Here is a 14983-nt window from a genome sequence, read left to right on the forward strand (position 1 = left end):
TGTTTCATTGCTTTCTAAAACCAGAATAATTGGATTTGAAAACATTTATTTTTAGCTCTCAAAAAGGTGAAAAATTAATTCGGATAGAATAGTGGCCGTCGGATTCAATTGGACGGTCAAACCAACGGTCCGATGAATAGCAGACCTAACCATTGTCTTGTCTTTTCCTCTTTTCCTTTTTGGGCTAATTTCGTAAAAAACAGGAAAATATTTAAAAAAATAATAATAATTCGAGAGAGAGAGAGAGAGGGGCGTGAAATCCTGAGAGAGAGAGAGATTCTTCGCCGGAGTAATCTCGTGCGTGATCTTTCTTACGGCTCTGCTGATTGATAAAAGCTTTGTTATTGAATTCGTCTCTTTTCGTTTGAGGTTTTTGTTGGGGGGGGGGGGGTCAAAGCGAAGAAGATGGTGAACGCTATGGTGGAGAGAGCGACGAGCGAGATGCTGATCGGACCTGATTGGGCTATGAACCTCGAGATCTGTGACATGCTCAACAGCGATCCTGCGTATGCTTGCTTGCTTGCTTGCCTCTCTCTCTATGCTCCCTCCAATTTTGATTTGCTTTTTTTGCTTCTTTTTGTATTGAAACTGTTTATTATCGATTTGAATCTGTGATTGTTTTGTTGGTTCAGTTATCATAGTTGACACTAAGATTGAAATTGAATTTCATAGTTCTTGAGAAGCAGATAAAGCCAGAGAATTAGATTAGCTTCCATGTTTCCGTTGAGTAATTTGAATGCTTTTGACTTACTGTCTGCCTGATTTTGGTTAAGGTTTAAAGCAAAAAAAAAAAAGATGATTTCATTAGCCGTTAATGTGCATATTTGAACTCTATTAAATTCGACATGGTTAGTGTTTGGTCTGTATAGTTAACAGTTGAGGACCAAGTCTTTCTTGGTCTGTATATGGCTGATTTTGTGGAACCTAATAATTAATCACTTATAGGGTCTTATTGTAAAAGTTGGGAACTTTTTTTCTGTATATGCTTTTTGATTGCAAGAAGCATTATTCAGGGTTACGTAATTGATTTTAACGGACCTGATGGATCCTACATAATGTTCTGAAATTGGTTGATGTTTTTGAAGGCAAGCGAAAGATGTTGTGAAAGGCGTCAAGAAACGGATTGGTAGCAGGAATCCAAAAACTCAACTTCTTGCCTTAACAGTGAGTTCCAATACTATTGTCTCCTTTTTTTATTTTCCTTAATGGTAGTTTTATGATTAAAACTTATCATAATGCGTTTGTTATGTTTAAAGCTGCTTGAGACGATAGTGAAGAACTGTGGTGACATGGTTCATATGCATGTGGCTGAGAAGGGTGTTATTCATGAGATGGTCCGGATAGTTAAGAAAAAGGTAAAGGTTCTTCAAAATGGATTTAAATCTGTCTCTCTCTCTTTCTCTAATTCATTCAAGGTATCTATTGATGCATGTAGCCGGACTTCCATGTCAAAGAGAAGATCCTGGTCCTTATTGATACATGGCAAGAGGCCTTTGGCGGCCCTAGGGCTAGATATCCACAATACTACGCGGGCTACCAGGAATTGTTGGTATGTCCAGTGAAATTGTTCAATATCTTTTCTTCAGTAAAGTGTTACTTCTGATTCTGGATGTCCATATGTCTCTCATGATGAATTATTTTAGATACTTTTGTGAATTCTGATAGAAATTCGTCTACTACTATCTCCTAATCACCAGTTTTAGATCCTTTTGTGAGTTCTGATAGAAATTTATCAACTACTATCTCCCAATCACCAGTTTTAACTCCTGTCTCTTTCAGCGTGCTGGGGCTGTGTTCCCTCAGAGATCAGAGAGATCAGCACCTGTGTTCACACCTCCACAAACACAGCCTTTGACGTCTTACCCTCCAAATCTTCGTAATGCTGGACCTAGCAATGATATGCCTGAAGCTTCGGTAGAGCCAAACTTTCCGACACTGAGGTAAATATCATCTGTTGCAACTCTGCTATTTTAAGTTGAGGAATTTTTAAACAAACCGAGGGAAGATTTTGTTAGGCCAGTCCCAACGTCCTGGAGTTATCTGACAAAAAGTTTTAAGATACGTTTTTCCTAATGAAACGTATTAGGAAAAATCAAGCGTAGTTGTAAGTCTAGATATAGGGAAAAAGTTTAGACGTGATTAGAATCAAGACTAAGTAACTTATCTTAGTTTTTCTTAAACACATTTGTAGTCAATTTTTCTTGTAGGGCTTATAAGCAATGTATGCTAGGGTCTGCTAGTGTTGACTTTGCGACTGTTTGCTTCTTTATTTAGGGCGTAATAGCATGCCTCTGTTTCTTCTCGATGTTTATTCTTATTGTATATCAAAATTCTTTGTCAGTTTGTCGGAGATTCAAAATGCAAAAGGTCTCATGGATGTGCTTGCGGAAATGCTGAGTGCACTAGAGCCGGGGAACAAGGAGGTAACACGATTTAGCTGCAGACAAAGATAACTACGTGTTTTCGGGATTGTTATTGGACATTGTGATTTTGAATTTAATTATTTTTTGCTTTCTACGTAGTTATCTCAGGATAATCATCCTTATATTTTGGATTTCTTCAGGACCTTAAACAGGAGGTGATGGTCGATCTAGTGGAGCAGTGTCGTACATACAAACAAAGAGTGGTACATTTAGTCAACTCAACTTCGTAAGAGCTCTTTCTCCTGCTCTCTAGTTACATATACCTTTCTTGTTCTTGTTGCATACCAGTTATATTACTTTGAACGCGATGATATCTCTTATATGCATACATATTACCAGAGATGATAGTGTTTGTAGACCCAAAGACTCTAGGTCTACTTAAGTAAATAAAGCAACCATCGTTGAGTCTTCAGTTTAATATTTCTGACCGTGAGTTATAGCTGGTGAGGTTCTGTGTCTATATCGAAAAGCATAGAGAGACTGGGGAAGCATTCATGTTTATTTGGGTTTAGGTTTACATAAGAGAGAGGGGAGAGAACTTTTATAAGAATATCTCAAATCCACACTTGTCCTGAGTTTTTACCGTGAAATACTTACTTCACATTTCTAATGTATCACGTGGAATAGTCCAGTTGATGAGAATTGCGTTTATGCTTTAGAGCCTAGGTTTCTTTGTAATCTTCTTGACCTCACAACTTTGTTATCTAGGGACGAGTCTTTGTTAAGTCAAGGCCTGGCGTTGAATGACGACTTGCAGCGGGTCTTAACCAGTTATGAAGCAATCGCTTCTGGACTTCCTGGAACTTCTGTTCAAATCGAGAAGCCCAAGTCTGAGACAGGAAAATCTCTTGTAGATGTTGATGCCCCACTTATTGATACTGGGGACAGCAGTAATCAAACCAACGGGTACGTAAGACCACACTTGGCCGTGTTTAAAACAATTTGTCTTAGTAAATAGCTTCTGATTTGTACGATGTCCAATATTTTTGCAGAGCTACACCAAGCACTAGTAACGGGATTCTAAATCAGTTGGCCCTGCCTGCACCACCTGTAACTAATGGTTTAGCGAATTCGAAAATAGACCTCCTCAGTGGCGATGATCTTGCTCTTGTTCCTGTTGGACCTCCTCAGCCAGCGAGCCCGGTCGCATCAAATCAAAATGCACTTGCCCTTATTGATATGTTCGGAGAGAATACCAATAGTCCGAGCCCTGCAACTGCACCAACTGGCAATTCAGCTCTCCCGAGTAGCCCTATGAATCCTCAACCAACTAGTCAAGCTGGAGAAGCTGGATTACAACAACCCAATGGATTTTCTCCTCAAGTGGGTTGTTCACAGTTTGAGCAGCCATCGTACGGACAAGGGGCCTCTTCTCCCTGGAATAGTCAGCCTGCACAGCAGTTGCAACAACCACAACAGCCATCTTATGGTAATATCTGTCTTTATATCATAGCCTTCAACTTATTTCACTCTTTTAGATTCGAGAGAATTAGCTTAAGTGTAAATCCTTATTTGTTCTGTTTGTAATGCATAGAAGGTGCCCAAGAAGGTATGGCATTTCCACCTCCCCCATGGGAAGCTCAGCATCAAGACTTCAGTCCCACTGCAGAGTCAGGAAGTCCGTTTGCTCCTCAAACGCATCCAACGCAAATTGGCTTCTCACATGCTCAACAATATTCTCAAATGCCCCAAAACAACAACAGTCCATATCCTCAAATGCCTCAACCCGGCATGTACATGCAACAGCCAATGCCAAACCAAGCCAATCAGCCTCTAGGACAAGGCTATCCACCCCAACAACAAGAGCAGCAGCAGATGATGATGGCTCAGTTCTATGCCCAACAGCAACAACAACAACAGCAACAGGCATATGGAAACCAGATGGGAGGAGGATATGGATACGGTTATAACCAACATCAACAAGGAAGCAGCCCATATCTGGACCAGCAAATGCATGGCATGTCCATCAGAGATCAGGCGTCACATCAGGTACCAGCATCATCGTCTTATCTGCCTCCAATGAAACCGAAGAATAAACCAGAAGATAAGCTATTTGGGGATCTAGTTGACATCTCCAAATTCAAGCCTGGTACAAAACCGACCTCCGGAAGAGCTGGTACCATGTGAAAATCTCTACTCATGATTTATGAGTATTCGTCTCTCTGTTTCTTTACTCAGCTAACTCTCTTTCCTTCGTTTTTCAAGATTTGATCAATTGATTAGACCCTCTTGTGAGATGCATACATACATATATGTTATCGTGTTCCTTGCTTATAAATTTGCTGGTGATTATGACTGGGAATGGATTTGTATATTTGTTGTAGAGAACTGTTTGTCCGGAGATTATATTTTCTAGGACATTGTTAATCCATTTGTTTTTTTCTCAGACATTATTTGTTTGATTGTTTCCAACTTTCCATTGGCAATAAAGCTCAACATGAATTTGAGAGTTTCGTATATCATATGAATTATCTGTTGTTTTTTTTTTCTTCTCCAAATTGAAATTCATTCATTCATAACTAATTTCAGTAGTTCATACCTAAGCTGGCAGATAAAAGACATCCCCAGAGGCAAGAGCCCACAGAACATGCAGCTAGAACCCACACCGGAGCAATTTTCGATCACAACTTAAACAAGAATTATCTATTGTTTATATAATTTTTAATCAAATATACGGTAAAATTTTAATCAAAAGCTCAATAATGTTAAGACTATGATATTTTATTAATTTATAAGTTATTAATTTACCAAAAACAAATCTGGATTTTTATATTAGAATATATTTTTATAAAATAAACAAATAATTGATTTTACCGTATATATTAATTAAAATTTTGAAATTCGACATTCACATTATTTTTATTGTAATATTTGATGTATATAAAATAAGTTTTATAAAATTTAGATATAATTTTACTAAATATAAAAAAAATATAATGAAATATTAAGAAAATATAAAAATAATTACGTTGTGAAATAAAGCAAATAATACAATTGTGTGTACACTTATATGAAATGTATATATATATACTTGATTTTCTTTAACTACATAAAATTGAAAAAGGAATATATATATATACTTGATTTTTAATTTTAATTAATAAAAAATAATGAATATACTGTTTTAAAGAAAAAAGGTTTCTAAACAAATTTATCTCAAAATAATATAATAAATACTTAAAGAAAACAACAAACAATGTTTGTTATATATCTGTTTTGATCAAAAGATTTAAAGAGGAAACAAAATAATTTAAATAATGTAAATCAACCGTATGCATTATATATTGATCATTTAATCTTCTTCTTCGGTTATAAACTTTTAATATTACAACTAACTTCAAACTAAATAACTAATTTAATAATTAATAAATTATGTTTGTCAATGGATCAAAACTTGTATTTGTTAGACCAATACATTAATATCATAAAAAAATAAGTGAAAGTGAAACATATAAAATTGACTTATCAAATAATATTACAAAAAAAATCATATCTTTATCAAAACGGTACAAGATAAATTACATAAATTATAAAATATATTTACAAATCTAAAATAAAAATGAACTAAATACAATCAACAACATGTAATATTATTATATCTATTTAAAATCCAAAATGCTTGTCGTAAAAATGCAACTCAATATACACCAAAAATAAATAAGTCGATCAGATTCTTGAACATAAAAATTGCATATATAACTTCTCTTTTTTTTTTGTAACACAATTGCATATATAACTAAAATAAAAATATATCAATTTAAAACATTTACTTTATGGTATATCAAATTTCGTCAAGCCCATTGGGCCATAAGAGTTTGGTAGCCATGTGATTTGTTAGCTTCTATGGCGTTTGTCTGCCACATAATAAGAACTTATTACAACGTGTCCTCTGCCTGTCTGCATGATCTTCTTCTTCATTTACATGTTTGTCACCATTTCCGTTTCCTTTGCATTTCCTCCTCTTCCTGTTACTGAGAATCTGGTCTTCAAATTATGGATACTCGGAGCTTAGCTGTATCGACGAACACCAATTTCGCCTCCTTTGATCTCTCTCGGCCTTTCTCTCCTCTCCGATCGGCTAAACTATCTCCCCGCTCCATTCCCAGGGCTTCAGCGTCTATCTCCACGACGAACAGTGATTCTTCTCCCTCCGGAAATGCGATTAACTCCGAAGCTATCTCTGTGAAACCAGTTTACGTCCCCACACCACCTAACCGCGAGCTCAGGACTCCTCACAGTGGGTAAATCAAATTAATCCCTTTTTTTTTTAGTTTCAATTTTTGTTTCCGGTTTAGCTTTTTCCGGTTTAATTGGACTTTTTGTTTATTTTTTCTTATTCATTGTTACTCTTTCAAGTTGATTTTTTTTGTTATTATTCATTCATTGGGCCTCTTCTGTTACCACTCTAAGACTGGTTGTGAAGTGAAAGTGAACTCTCATAGCTTTCAATATAGAGAGTGAAATTGTCTGACAAGTAACTGGAACAGGTACCATTTCGATGGAACAGCGAGGAAGTTCTTCGAGGGATGGTACTTCAGGGTTTCGATCCCTGAGAAGAGGGAGAGCTTTTGCTTTATGTACTCTGTGGAGAATCCTGCTTTTCGGAAGAGGCTCTCACCGTTGGAGGTTGGTCTGTATGGACCAAGGTTCACTGGTGTGGGAGCTCAGATTCTTGGAGCTAATGATAAGTATTTATGCCAATACACTGAGGACTCTCACAACTTCTGGGGAGGTAGTAACCTTTCTTGATCATTATTACCAACTCAATATCTGAGTCCTGTTTCTACTTCTAGTTCTTATCTGAATATTATAAGTCTTAGGTGCTATTTTTCTTTACTTAATAAATTAAACTTTGAAGTATTCCTTACCTGAATATTTTACTCATGAGTAGATAGGCATGAACTAGTTTTGGGGAATACTTTCAGTGCCATGCCAGGCGCAAGGTCCCCAGACAAGGAGGTTCCACCTGAGGTAAATTAAAATAATCACTCCCTCTTCCATCATTTGTTTACTCTGTTATATGTAAAATATATTTCTGATTATATCCGGGATGTCACTAGTTACTTAGTGATTTGAATGGATCTTCTTTTATTGTTTTCTTGAATGTTGATCTGTAAAACATGGGGGTTTTGGTTGTAGGAATTCAACAGAAGAGTGTCTGAAGGGTTCCAAGCTACCCCATTTTGGCATCAAGGTCACATTTGCGATGATGGCAGGTTATTTATCTAATTCTATGCACACCTAGGATTCAGTATGTATGACAATACTACTTGAAGTCTAATACAATAGTAGAATTGCTTTTTGAATAGACATCTTGTTTAGTATTGAGAAACCCGGCAATGGAACTGTTACTTTGGTATCTTAGGCATCATTCTTAGATCACGCCACTCACCTACAATGCTTGCTTCAATTGGTCATGATTCCTGCTCTTTGGTGATGATTTCTTTTGTAACCTCAATTCAACCAGAAGTTAGTTCATGGCAATAAAGGATGCATTGTAGTATATCTCAGATGTTGGGATTAGTTTGGCATAATATGTGTAGTAGAACTCTTTATCTTTTTCTTTGTGGAGTTTATGTGTTTAACTTTGAATTGAGTTGTGTTTGGCAGGACTGACTATGCGGAAACTGTGAAATCCGCTCGGTGGGAGTACAGCACCCGTCCTGTTTACGGCTGGGGTGATGTTGGGACCAAACAGAAGTCTACTGCAGGCTGGCCTGCGGCTTTTCCTGTATTTGAGCCTCACTGGCAGATATGCATGGCAGGAGGCCTTTCAACAGGTGGTGAACTTTTTCTTAATCGACTAAATTCAGTAATAGATATACCGTTAAGTTTACTTTGCCTTCCTTCTCTTGAATATGCAGGGTGGATAGAGTGGGGTGATGAAAGGTTTGAGTTTAGGGATGCACCTTCTTATTCAGAGAAGAATTGGGGTGGAGGCTTCCCTAGAAAATGGTTTTGGGTAACACATTCTCATCCATGTGTATTACATTTCATTGTTACATACAACTTTGACCCCTGTTTGGTTGCTTTACTACTCGGTGCCTCTTTACAGGTCCAGTGTAATGTATTTGAAGGGGCAAAGGGAGAAATTGCTTTGACTGCAGCTGGGGGGTTGAGGCAGTTGCCAGGATTGACTGAGACCTTTGAGAATGCTGCACTGGTATGCAACTAATTAACATCCTCTTAAGACACAATGTTATTAGATAAGTAGTTTACAAATCTCTGAGCCCTTTGCAGGTTTGTGTGCACTACGATGGAAAATTATACGAGTTTGTTCCGTGGAATGGTGTTGTTAGCTGGGAGATGTCTCCATGGGGTTATTGGTACATGACTGCTGAGAATGAAACTCATATGGTAATATAATTTCTCTTCCTCATATTCTTCATTCTGTTTCACTTTGAGCCCTGATGAGTATCCTGTGACAGGTGGAACTAGAGGCAAGAACAAATGAAGCGGGTACACCTCTGCGTGCTCCAACCTCAGAAGCTGGTTTAGCTACAGCTTGCAAAGATAGTTGTTACGGTGAACTGAAGTTGCAGATATGGGAACGGAGATATGATGGAAGTAAAGGCAAGGTATGTGTGTACAAATGCATCACTGTAGTTAAAAGGCTTAGCTAGTCCACTGAGGCAGTTAAAGAAGCCTAATATGGTGAATGATGATGCAGGTGATAATGGAGGCAAAGAGCTCGATGGCAGCAGTTGAGATAGGAGGAGGACCGTGGTTTGGGACATGGAAAGGAGATACGAGCAACACACCTGAGCTACTCAAACGGTCTCTTCAGGTCCCTTTGGATCTTGAATCCGTCTTTGGTTGGGTACCTTTCTTCAAGCCACCTGGTTTGTAATTGTAAGTTGATAGAAAGCCAAGTGACTCAAAAACTGAGTATGTTGCTAGCTTCCAGTAATATCAATATGTATGGTTTAGTTTATTGGGCCCTTTTTGAGTAATACAGGCCAGTGTAAAGTCTACTTAAAAAAAAAAAGCCTACGTGTTTAAATCTAAACCGGGAATTGGATTGGTAGTTTTGTCTATAAACCAAAAGATAACCGGTTCAAGTTATCTATTAGATTCCTAATATACTTCAGAGCCTTAATTTTCATGATAATTAATATCTCTTACCACGTGATTAAGACTAAATTTGCAAGATGGTTAACTACAACCACATCATTTGGTGTTCCCGCAGCAACGAAACAAAACAAATTTTGTAAAAACGTCTTCTTTGTTGTAAACAATGGGGAAATCGTGGTGTATATTACTGAATCAAAGTGTTCTCTTATATAGGGATTACAGGATAAAAATAAAAGAAAAGAGTACAAATCTTAAGCTAAAAAGAAATAGGAAATATCTTTAAAAATAAACATGAAAGAAAAATGAAAACTTCTAATCCCTAAAGTCGACCAAGTCATGGCCGACTCTCTCTCCATCTAGACGCGGTCTTGGCTTGGGCTGGACGCGGCCTACTCGGTCCGTTCCTACTTGTCTTGGTTAATAGCAATCCATATATTGTTTATAATACTCCCCCTTGGATGCTATAACCATATGGACTTGTATCATGCACGTTGTTGCCTCATTAAAACCTCTCTAAGAAAACCAAAAACTCAAGGTGAGAAAAATGGAAACCGTAGACAGGAAAAAGAGTACAACGCATGACACTCCCCCTGATGAAGGCATCACTGAAGATCCTTCAGCCGGCGCATCCCTATCTGATGAACCAGCTTCTTGAATGTTGAGGTTGGCAGAGACTTGGTGAAGAGGTCGGCTGAATTGTCACTGGATCGAACTTGAACCACTTGAACCTCCTTTGCCTTCTACAAGTCGTGGGTGAAAAAGAACTTAGGCAGGATGTGCTTTGTCCTATCTCCCTTGATGTATCCTTCCTTGAGCTGAGCAATGCACGCTGCATTGTCCTCATAGATGATCGTTGGCTCTTCTTTCTCTTGTCCCACGGCCAGACCACTCTCTTTTAAGACATGGCCGGCCATGTTCCTCAACCAAACAAGCTCACGGCTTGCTTCATACATGGCTATGATCTCGGCGTGATTGGACGATGTGGCCACTAAGGTTTGCTTTGTGGAACGCCAGCATACTGCAGCTCCACTGTGTATAGACACATAACCTGTTTGAGATCTAGCCTGGTGTGGGTCGGACAAGTACCCAGCACCTGCATATCCGACCAAGCTCTCTCCTGGCCGGCCGGTGTAGAACAAACCAAGGTCCTTTGTTCCTTGCAGATATCTGAACAGATGTTTCACTCCGTTCCAGTGCCTTAAAGTCGGACATGAACTGAATCTAGATAGTAAGCTCACGGCAAAGCTGATGTCCGGTCTAGTATGACTAGCCAAGTATATTAAGGCCCCAATGGCACTTAGGTAAGGCACCTCCGGCCCGAGTGCTTCCTCGTCCGGCTTCTTAGGTCCGTATGGATCCTTCTCTAGGTCTAAGGACCTCACAACCATAGGACTCGTCAAGGGATGAGCCTGGTCCATATTGAATTGCTTGAGTATCTTATCTGTATAAGTCTTTTGATGCACAAGGATTCCTTTCTCTACATACTCAAACTGTAATCCCAAACAGAACTTAGTTTTCCCTAAGTATTTCATCTCGAACTCTTTCTTTAAACACTCAACGGTTTGGAAAATCTCTCCAGGGGTTCCTATTATATTCATGTCGTCCACATAAACTGACATTATCACAAAGGCCTTGCTGTCGAATTTCTTTATGAATATACATGGACTTATTGGATCGTTCTTATAACCTTCTTTCACTAGATACTCGGATAACATGTCGTACCACATTCGACCTGATTGCTTTAAACCATATAAGGCTTTATTCAGCTTAATACAATGTTGTTCTCGAGAATTCTAGAGAACCTTTCTTGTCTTTGAGCTCAATACCCTCTGGAACTCTCATATGGATTTCATTATCCAGTGGTCCATATAAATATGCAGTCACTACATTCATTAGGCGTAAATCTATGTTCTCTTTTACGGCCAGAATGATTAAGTATCTCAATGTAGTTGCATCTACCACAGGGGAGTAAGTCTCCTCATAATCTATTCCTGGTCTTTGTGAGAATCCTTTTGCTACAAGCCGTGCTTTGTATCTCACTACTTCTCCTTTCTCGTTTCTCTTTCTTACAAAGACCCATTTGTATCCCACTGGTTTGACATCACTTGGTGTTCGGATTATAGGGCCAAAAACGCATCACTTTCTCAATGATTCTAACTTCACGTTTATAGCTTCTTTCCATTTGATCCAATCTGATCTTTGCATGCATTCTTGTTTGGACGTGGGTTCTAGATCCTCATATATATAGATGATCTCAAGTGCTACCTTGTATGCAAACAAATCGTCAACGTTGATATCTTTTCTGTTCCATTGTTTTCCAGACATCATATAGTTTATAGAGATCTCTTGATTGTTCGGTCCTTGTGTCCCATGAAGCCCAGCGTCCCGGACCTCACTATGAGGAACGGTCGGATCATCGGGTGTGGACGGCTCATTTGGTTTGACCCTCCTGGTTGGTTCGGCCGGTCCATCCATGTCCTGGACGGTTTCCTTGATGCACTCGGATCCAGCACCTCTCTTGGAATTCCGAGGCTGTTTGTCTTTGGAACCAATTGGTCTACCACGTTTTAAACGTTGCTTAGACTCTAGCCACTTGACATTGTCCCTTCTGGACATCTAATCTCATAGGTGCATTACAAGCCGAGATATGTGATATTGTTACTCTATTTGGGTAAGCAAATGTATCTGGCAGTTGATTAGCTAGCTTCTGAAGATGTATAATCTTTTGGACTTCCATATCACAATCTTTAGTCCGAGGATCTTGCCAAGATATTGATGGTCTAAACCATTCCAAGTCTTTAATGACCAACCGACTGTTATCTCCCCCTAAGGACGAATATGTTGACTCATCAAACTGTGAGTCTTCGTATCTGGCCTTAAACAAATCACCGGTTGTTGGCTCAAGATACTTTATAATACTTGGGGAGTCATATCCTACATATATTCCCATCCTCCTATGTGGTCCCATCTTAGTTCTCCGTGGTGGAGCAATTGGAACGTAGACGGCACATCCGAATGTCTTGATGTGGGACACGTCTGGCTCATGACCCGTAAGTAGTTGGGATGGTGAATATCTATGCTCACTAGATGGCCTGATGCGAATCAGTTCCGCTGCATGTAAAACCGCATGTCCCCATGCTGATACCGGGAGTTGAGACTTCATTAGCAATGGTCGGGTTATCAGCTGGATTCGTTTAATGAAGGATTCAGCCAAGCAGTTATGTGTATGGACATGTGCCACGGAGTGTTCTACTCTTACCCCCATGGACATACAGTATTCATTAAACGCTTGGTACGTGAATTCACCAGCATTGTCTAGACGTATAGTCTTAAGAGGGAAGTCTGGAAAGTGTGTTCTCAGTCTTATTATCTGAGCAAGCAGGCGTGCAAAGGCCAAGTTCCTTGTGGATAGTAGACACACATGCGACCGTCTGGTTGATGCATCAATGAGGACCATGAAATATCTAAACGTCCCACTAGGTGGGTGTATTGGTCCACATATGTCTCCTTGAATCCTTTCCAGAAAGTTTAAAGTTTCTTTATTAACCTTAGCTGGTGATGGCCTAGTTATGAGTTTCCCTTGTGCACATGCTGCACATGTGAGTTTGCGTGGGATCACTCCTTTAAACGTGTGCCCTTGTGAATTCATCATCAGTTTTCGCATCATACTTGTTCCGGGATGGCCAAGCCGGTCATGCCATAAAGTGAATAGCTCGGAGGCATTGGCCTCGATCATACTGATCTTTGCATAGTATAGACCAGTAGACATTGCGGGTATAGTCTCTAGGATCTTCTTATTGCCTTTGGTGATCGAGATTATATTAAGGAACTCCTTGTTTCCTTCTTCCCATGTTTCAAGATGGAAACCATTCAATCTAATATCTTTGAAACTCAATAAGCTTCTTCTAGAGCTTGGGGAATACAAGGCGGTTTTGATCTCTAGGTGAGTGCCCTTAGGCATCAACACATAGGCCTGGCCGTGACCTTCAATCAGGCTAGCCTCACCCGCAATGGTGTGTGCCTTTGCACTTTGCATTGTGAGATTCATGAAGTACCTTTTGTCTCTAAGTATTGTGTGACTTGTGCCACTATCCACCACAAGTATACTCATCTCATCATTCATTCTATAAGTAATAAAATTTCTTAAACTTAGAGACTTTATAAGATCTTTAAAACTTTCTTTGTTATAAATGTCATAACATAAAAATAAAAACACCAAAGCAAAAAAATAAAGCAATAAGACAAGTGATTCGAAATCTAGTCTTTGAGACAATCAGAAGTCTCAAAATCCATTAGGTCATCATTAGCATAGTCGGATTCTTTATCAGCATCATAACCGGTTGCATCCATATCTTGTCCGGTTTCTTGGATCATGTTTACCTCCGGGTTCTTGTTCTTAAGACTCTCAATGAAGAGTTCGCACAAGTGTTTTGGAGTTCTACAATTCTTTGCCCAATGATTGTCCATCCCACATCTGTGTCATACTGATTTGGATGTGTAAGATGGCTTAGATATGCCACCTCATCTGCGGCCATAACTGCCTCGGCCCCGGCCGTAATTGGAACCACGACCATGGTTATTGTGGTTTCCTTTTCGGCCGGTCGAGTAGTTGTCTCGGCCGTTCGAGTAGTCACGCCCACGCCTCTTGTATCCACCACGGCCATTGCCGTGTGGTCTCCTATTGTCTTGGGCGTAGTAGCTCTCTTTGGGATCTTTCTTTTCAACCTCATGGGCTTCGGGTAATGGTGCTGTCCCGACAGGTCTGGCTTCACTGTTCTTCATCAGGAGCTCATTGTTTGCCTCGGCCAAGAATAGACACGAGATCAGATCAGTATATGTGGAAAAACCTTTCACTCTATGCTGCTGTTGCAGCACTGCGTTCGACTTATGGAACGTAGTGCAGGTCTTTTCAAGCATCTCTACTTCGGATACTTCTTCACCACAAAGCCTTAGTATTGAAACTATTTTGAACAAGGCTGAATTATACTCATCCACTGATTTGAAGTCTAAGAATCTTAGATGCATCCAGTCGTGCCTAGCCTTTGGAAGTAACATCATCTTCTGGTGATCATATCTATGTTGTAAAGCATTCCAAAGGTCTAGTGGATTTTCAATTGTCATGTACTGATCTTTCAGACCTTCAATGAGATGATGGCGCATAAAGCTTATGGCCCTATATCTATTCTTTTCATTCTCATTGTTGTCTCTGGTGATAGTATCACCAAGACCCTTTGACTTTAAGCTGATCTTTGTATCTAGCGCCCACTGCAACTAATTGTCTCCGGATAGATTATGGGCTGCATAGTCTCTGTTTGCTATTTTCGACATTTGAATCACATTATCATTAAGATTTCAGGTTCACAATGTGATCATGTGGCCGCATGATATTTAGAAAGCTCGGCCACAACATGTCTTACGCATTTATGGAGTTCAAACAAAACTAATCGACCATGGTGCTATCAATCATAAGCCACACGGCCATATAG

General features: G+C 39.3%; 2 protein-coding genes and 1 pseudogene across 3 annotated transcripts; 2 read left to right on the top strand and 1 right to left on the bottom strand.

Moving 5' to 3' along the window:
* Positions 1 to 196: 196 nt before the first annotated feature.
* Positions 197 to 4880, top strand: LOC103862195 (TOM1-like protein 9). 2 transcript variants are annotated; one of them, XM_009139893.3, is made up of 10 exons: positions 197 to 506; positions 1086 to 1164; positions 1257 to 1355; positions 1436 to 1549; positions 1780 to 1940; positions 2342 to 2423; positions 2564 to 2649; positions 3132 to 3329; positions 3416 to 3852; positions 3958 to 4880. In XM_009139893.3, the coding sequence occupies exons 1-10, from the start codon at positions 406 to 408 to the stop codon at positions 4548 to 4550; spliced, it is 1950 nt and encodes a 649-aa protein (XP_009138141.1). In that variant the 5' UTR covers positions 197 to 405; the 3' UTR covers positions 4551 to 4880. The 2 variants fall into 2 exon arrangements, with proteins under 2 accessions (XP_009138141.1, XP_009138142.1); XM_009139894.3 differs by having other exon boundaries at positions 3961 to 4880.
* Positions 4881 to 6291: 1411 nt separating this feature from the next.
* On the top strand, positions 6292 to 9450 carry LOC103862197 (tocopherol cyclase, chloroplastic). The gene is made up of 10 exons (XM_009139895.3): positions 6292 to 6664; positions 6911 to 7155; positions 7315 to 7394; positions 7563 to 7639; positions 8034 to 8203; positions 8288 to 8385; positions 8479 to 8586; positions 8664 to 8780; positions 8852 to 9001; positions 9094 to 9450. The coding sequence occupies exons 1-10, from the start codon at positions 6417 to 6419 to the stop codon at positions 9271 to 9273; spliced, it is 1473 nt and encodes a 490-aa protein (XP_009138143.1). The 5' UTR covers positions 6292 to 6416; the 3' UTR covers positions 9274 to 9450.
* On the bottom strand, positions 9177 to 14700 carry LOC117132475 (annotated as a pseudogene).
* Between the last annotated feature and the right edge of the window lie 283 nt (positions 14701 to 14983).

The sequence above is a fragment of the Brassica rapa genome, chromosome A03 (genome assembly GCF_000309985.2).
Source record: "Brassica rapa cultivar Chiifu-401-42 chromosome A03, CAAS_Brap_v3.01, whole genome shotgun sequence".
Classification (NCBI taxonomy): domain Eukaryota; kingdom Viridiplantae; phylum Streptophyta; class Magnoliopsida; order Brassicales; family Brassicaceae; genus Brassica; species Brassica rapa.

What these genes read in the sequence shown, in the direction of transcription:
- LOC103862195 (XM_009139893.3), top strand. Translation starts at nt 406, where the DNA reads ATGGTGAACGCTATGGTGGAGAGAGCGACGAGCGAGATGCTGATCGGA. An exon ending in ATGCTCAACAGCGATCCTGC is followed by an intron (nt 507 to 1,085) that starts GTATGCTTGCTT and finishes ATGTTTTTGAAG; the next exon opens with GCAAGCGAAAGATGTTGTGA. An exon ending in CATTTAGTCAACTCAACTTC is followed by an intron (nt 2,650 to 3,131) that starts GTAAGAGCTCTT and finishes TTTGTTATCTAG; the next exon opens with GGACGAGTCTTTGTTAAGTC.
- LOC103862197 (XM_009139895.3), top strand. Translation starts at nt 6,417, where the DNA reads ATGGATACTCGGAGCTTAGCTGTATCGACGAACACCAATTTCGCCTCC. An exon ending in GGCAGGAGGCCTTTCAACAG is followed by an intron (nt 8,204 to 8,287) that starts GTGGTGAACTTT and finishes TTGAATATGCAG; the next exon opens with GGTGGATAGAGTGGGGTGAT. An exon ending in CCTTTGAGAATGCTGCACTG is followed by an intron (nt 8,587 to 8,663) that starts GTATGCAACTAA and finishes AGCCCTTTGCAG; the next exon opens with GTTTGTGTGCACTACGATGG.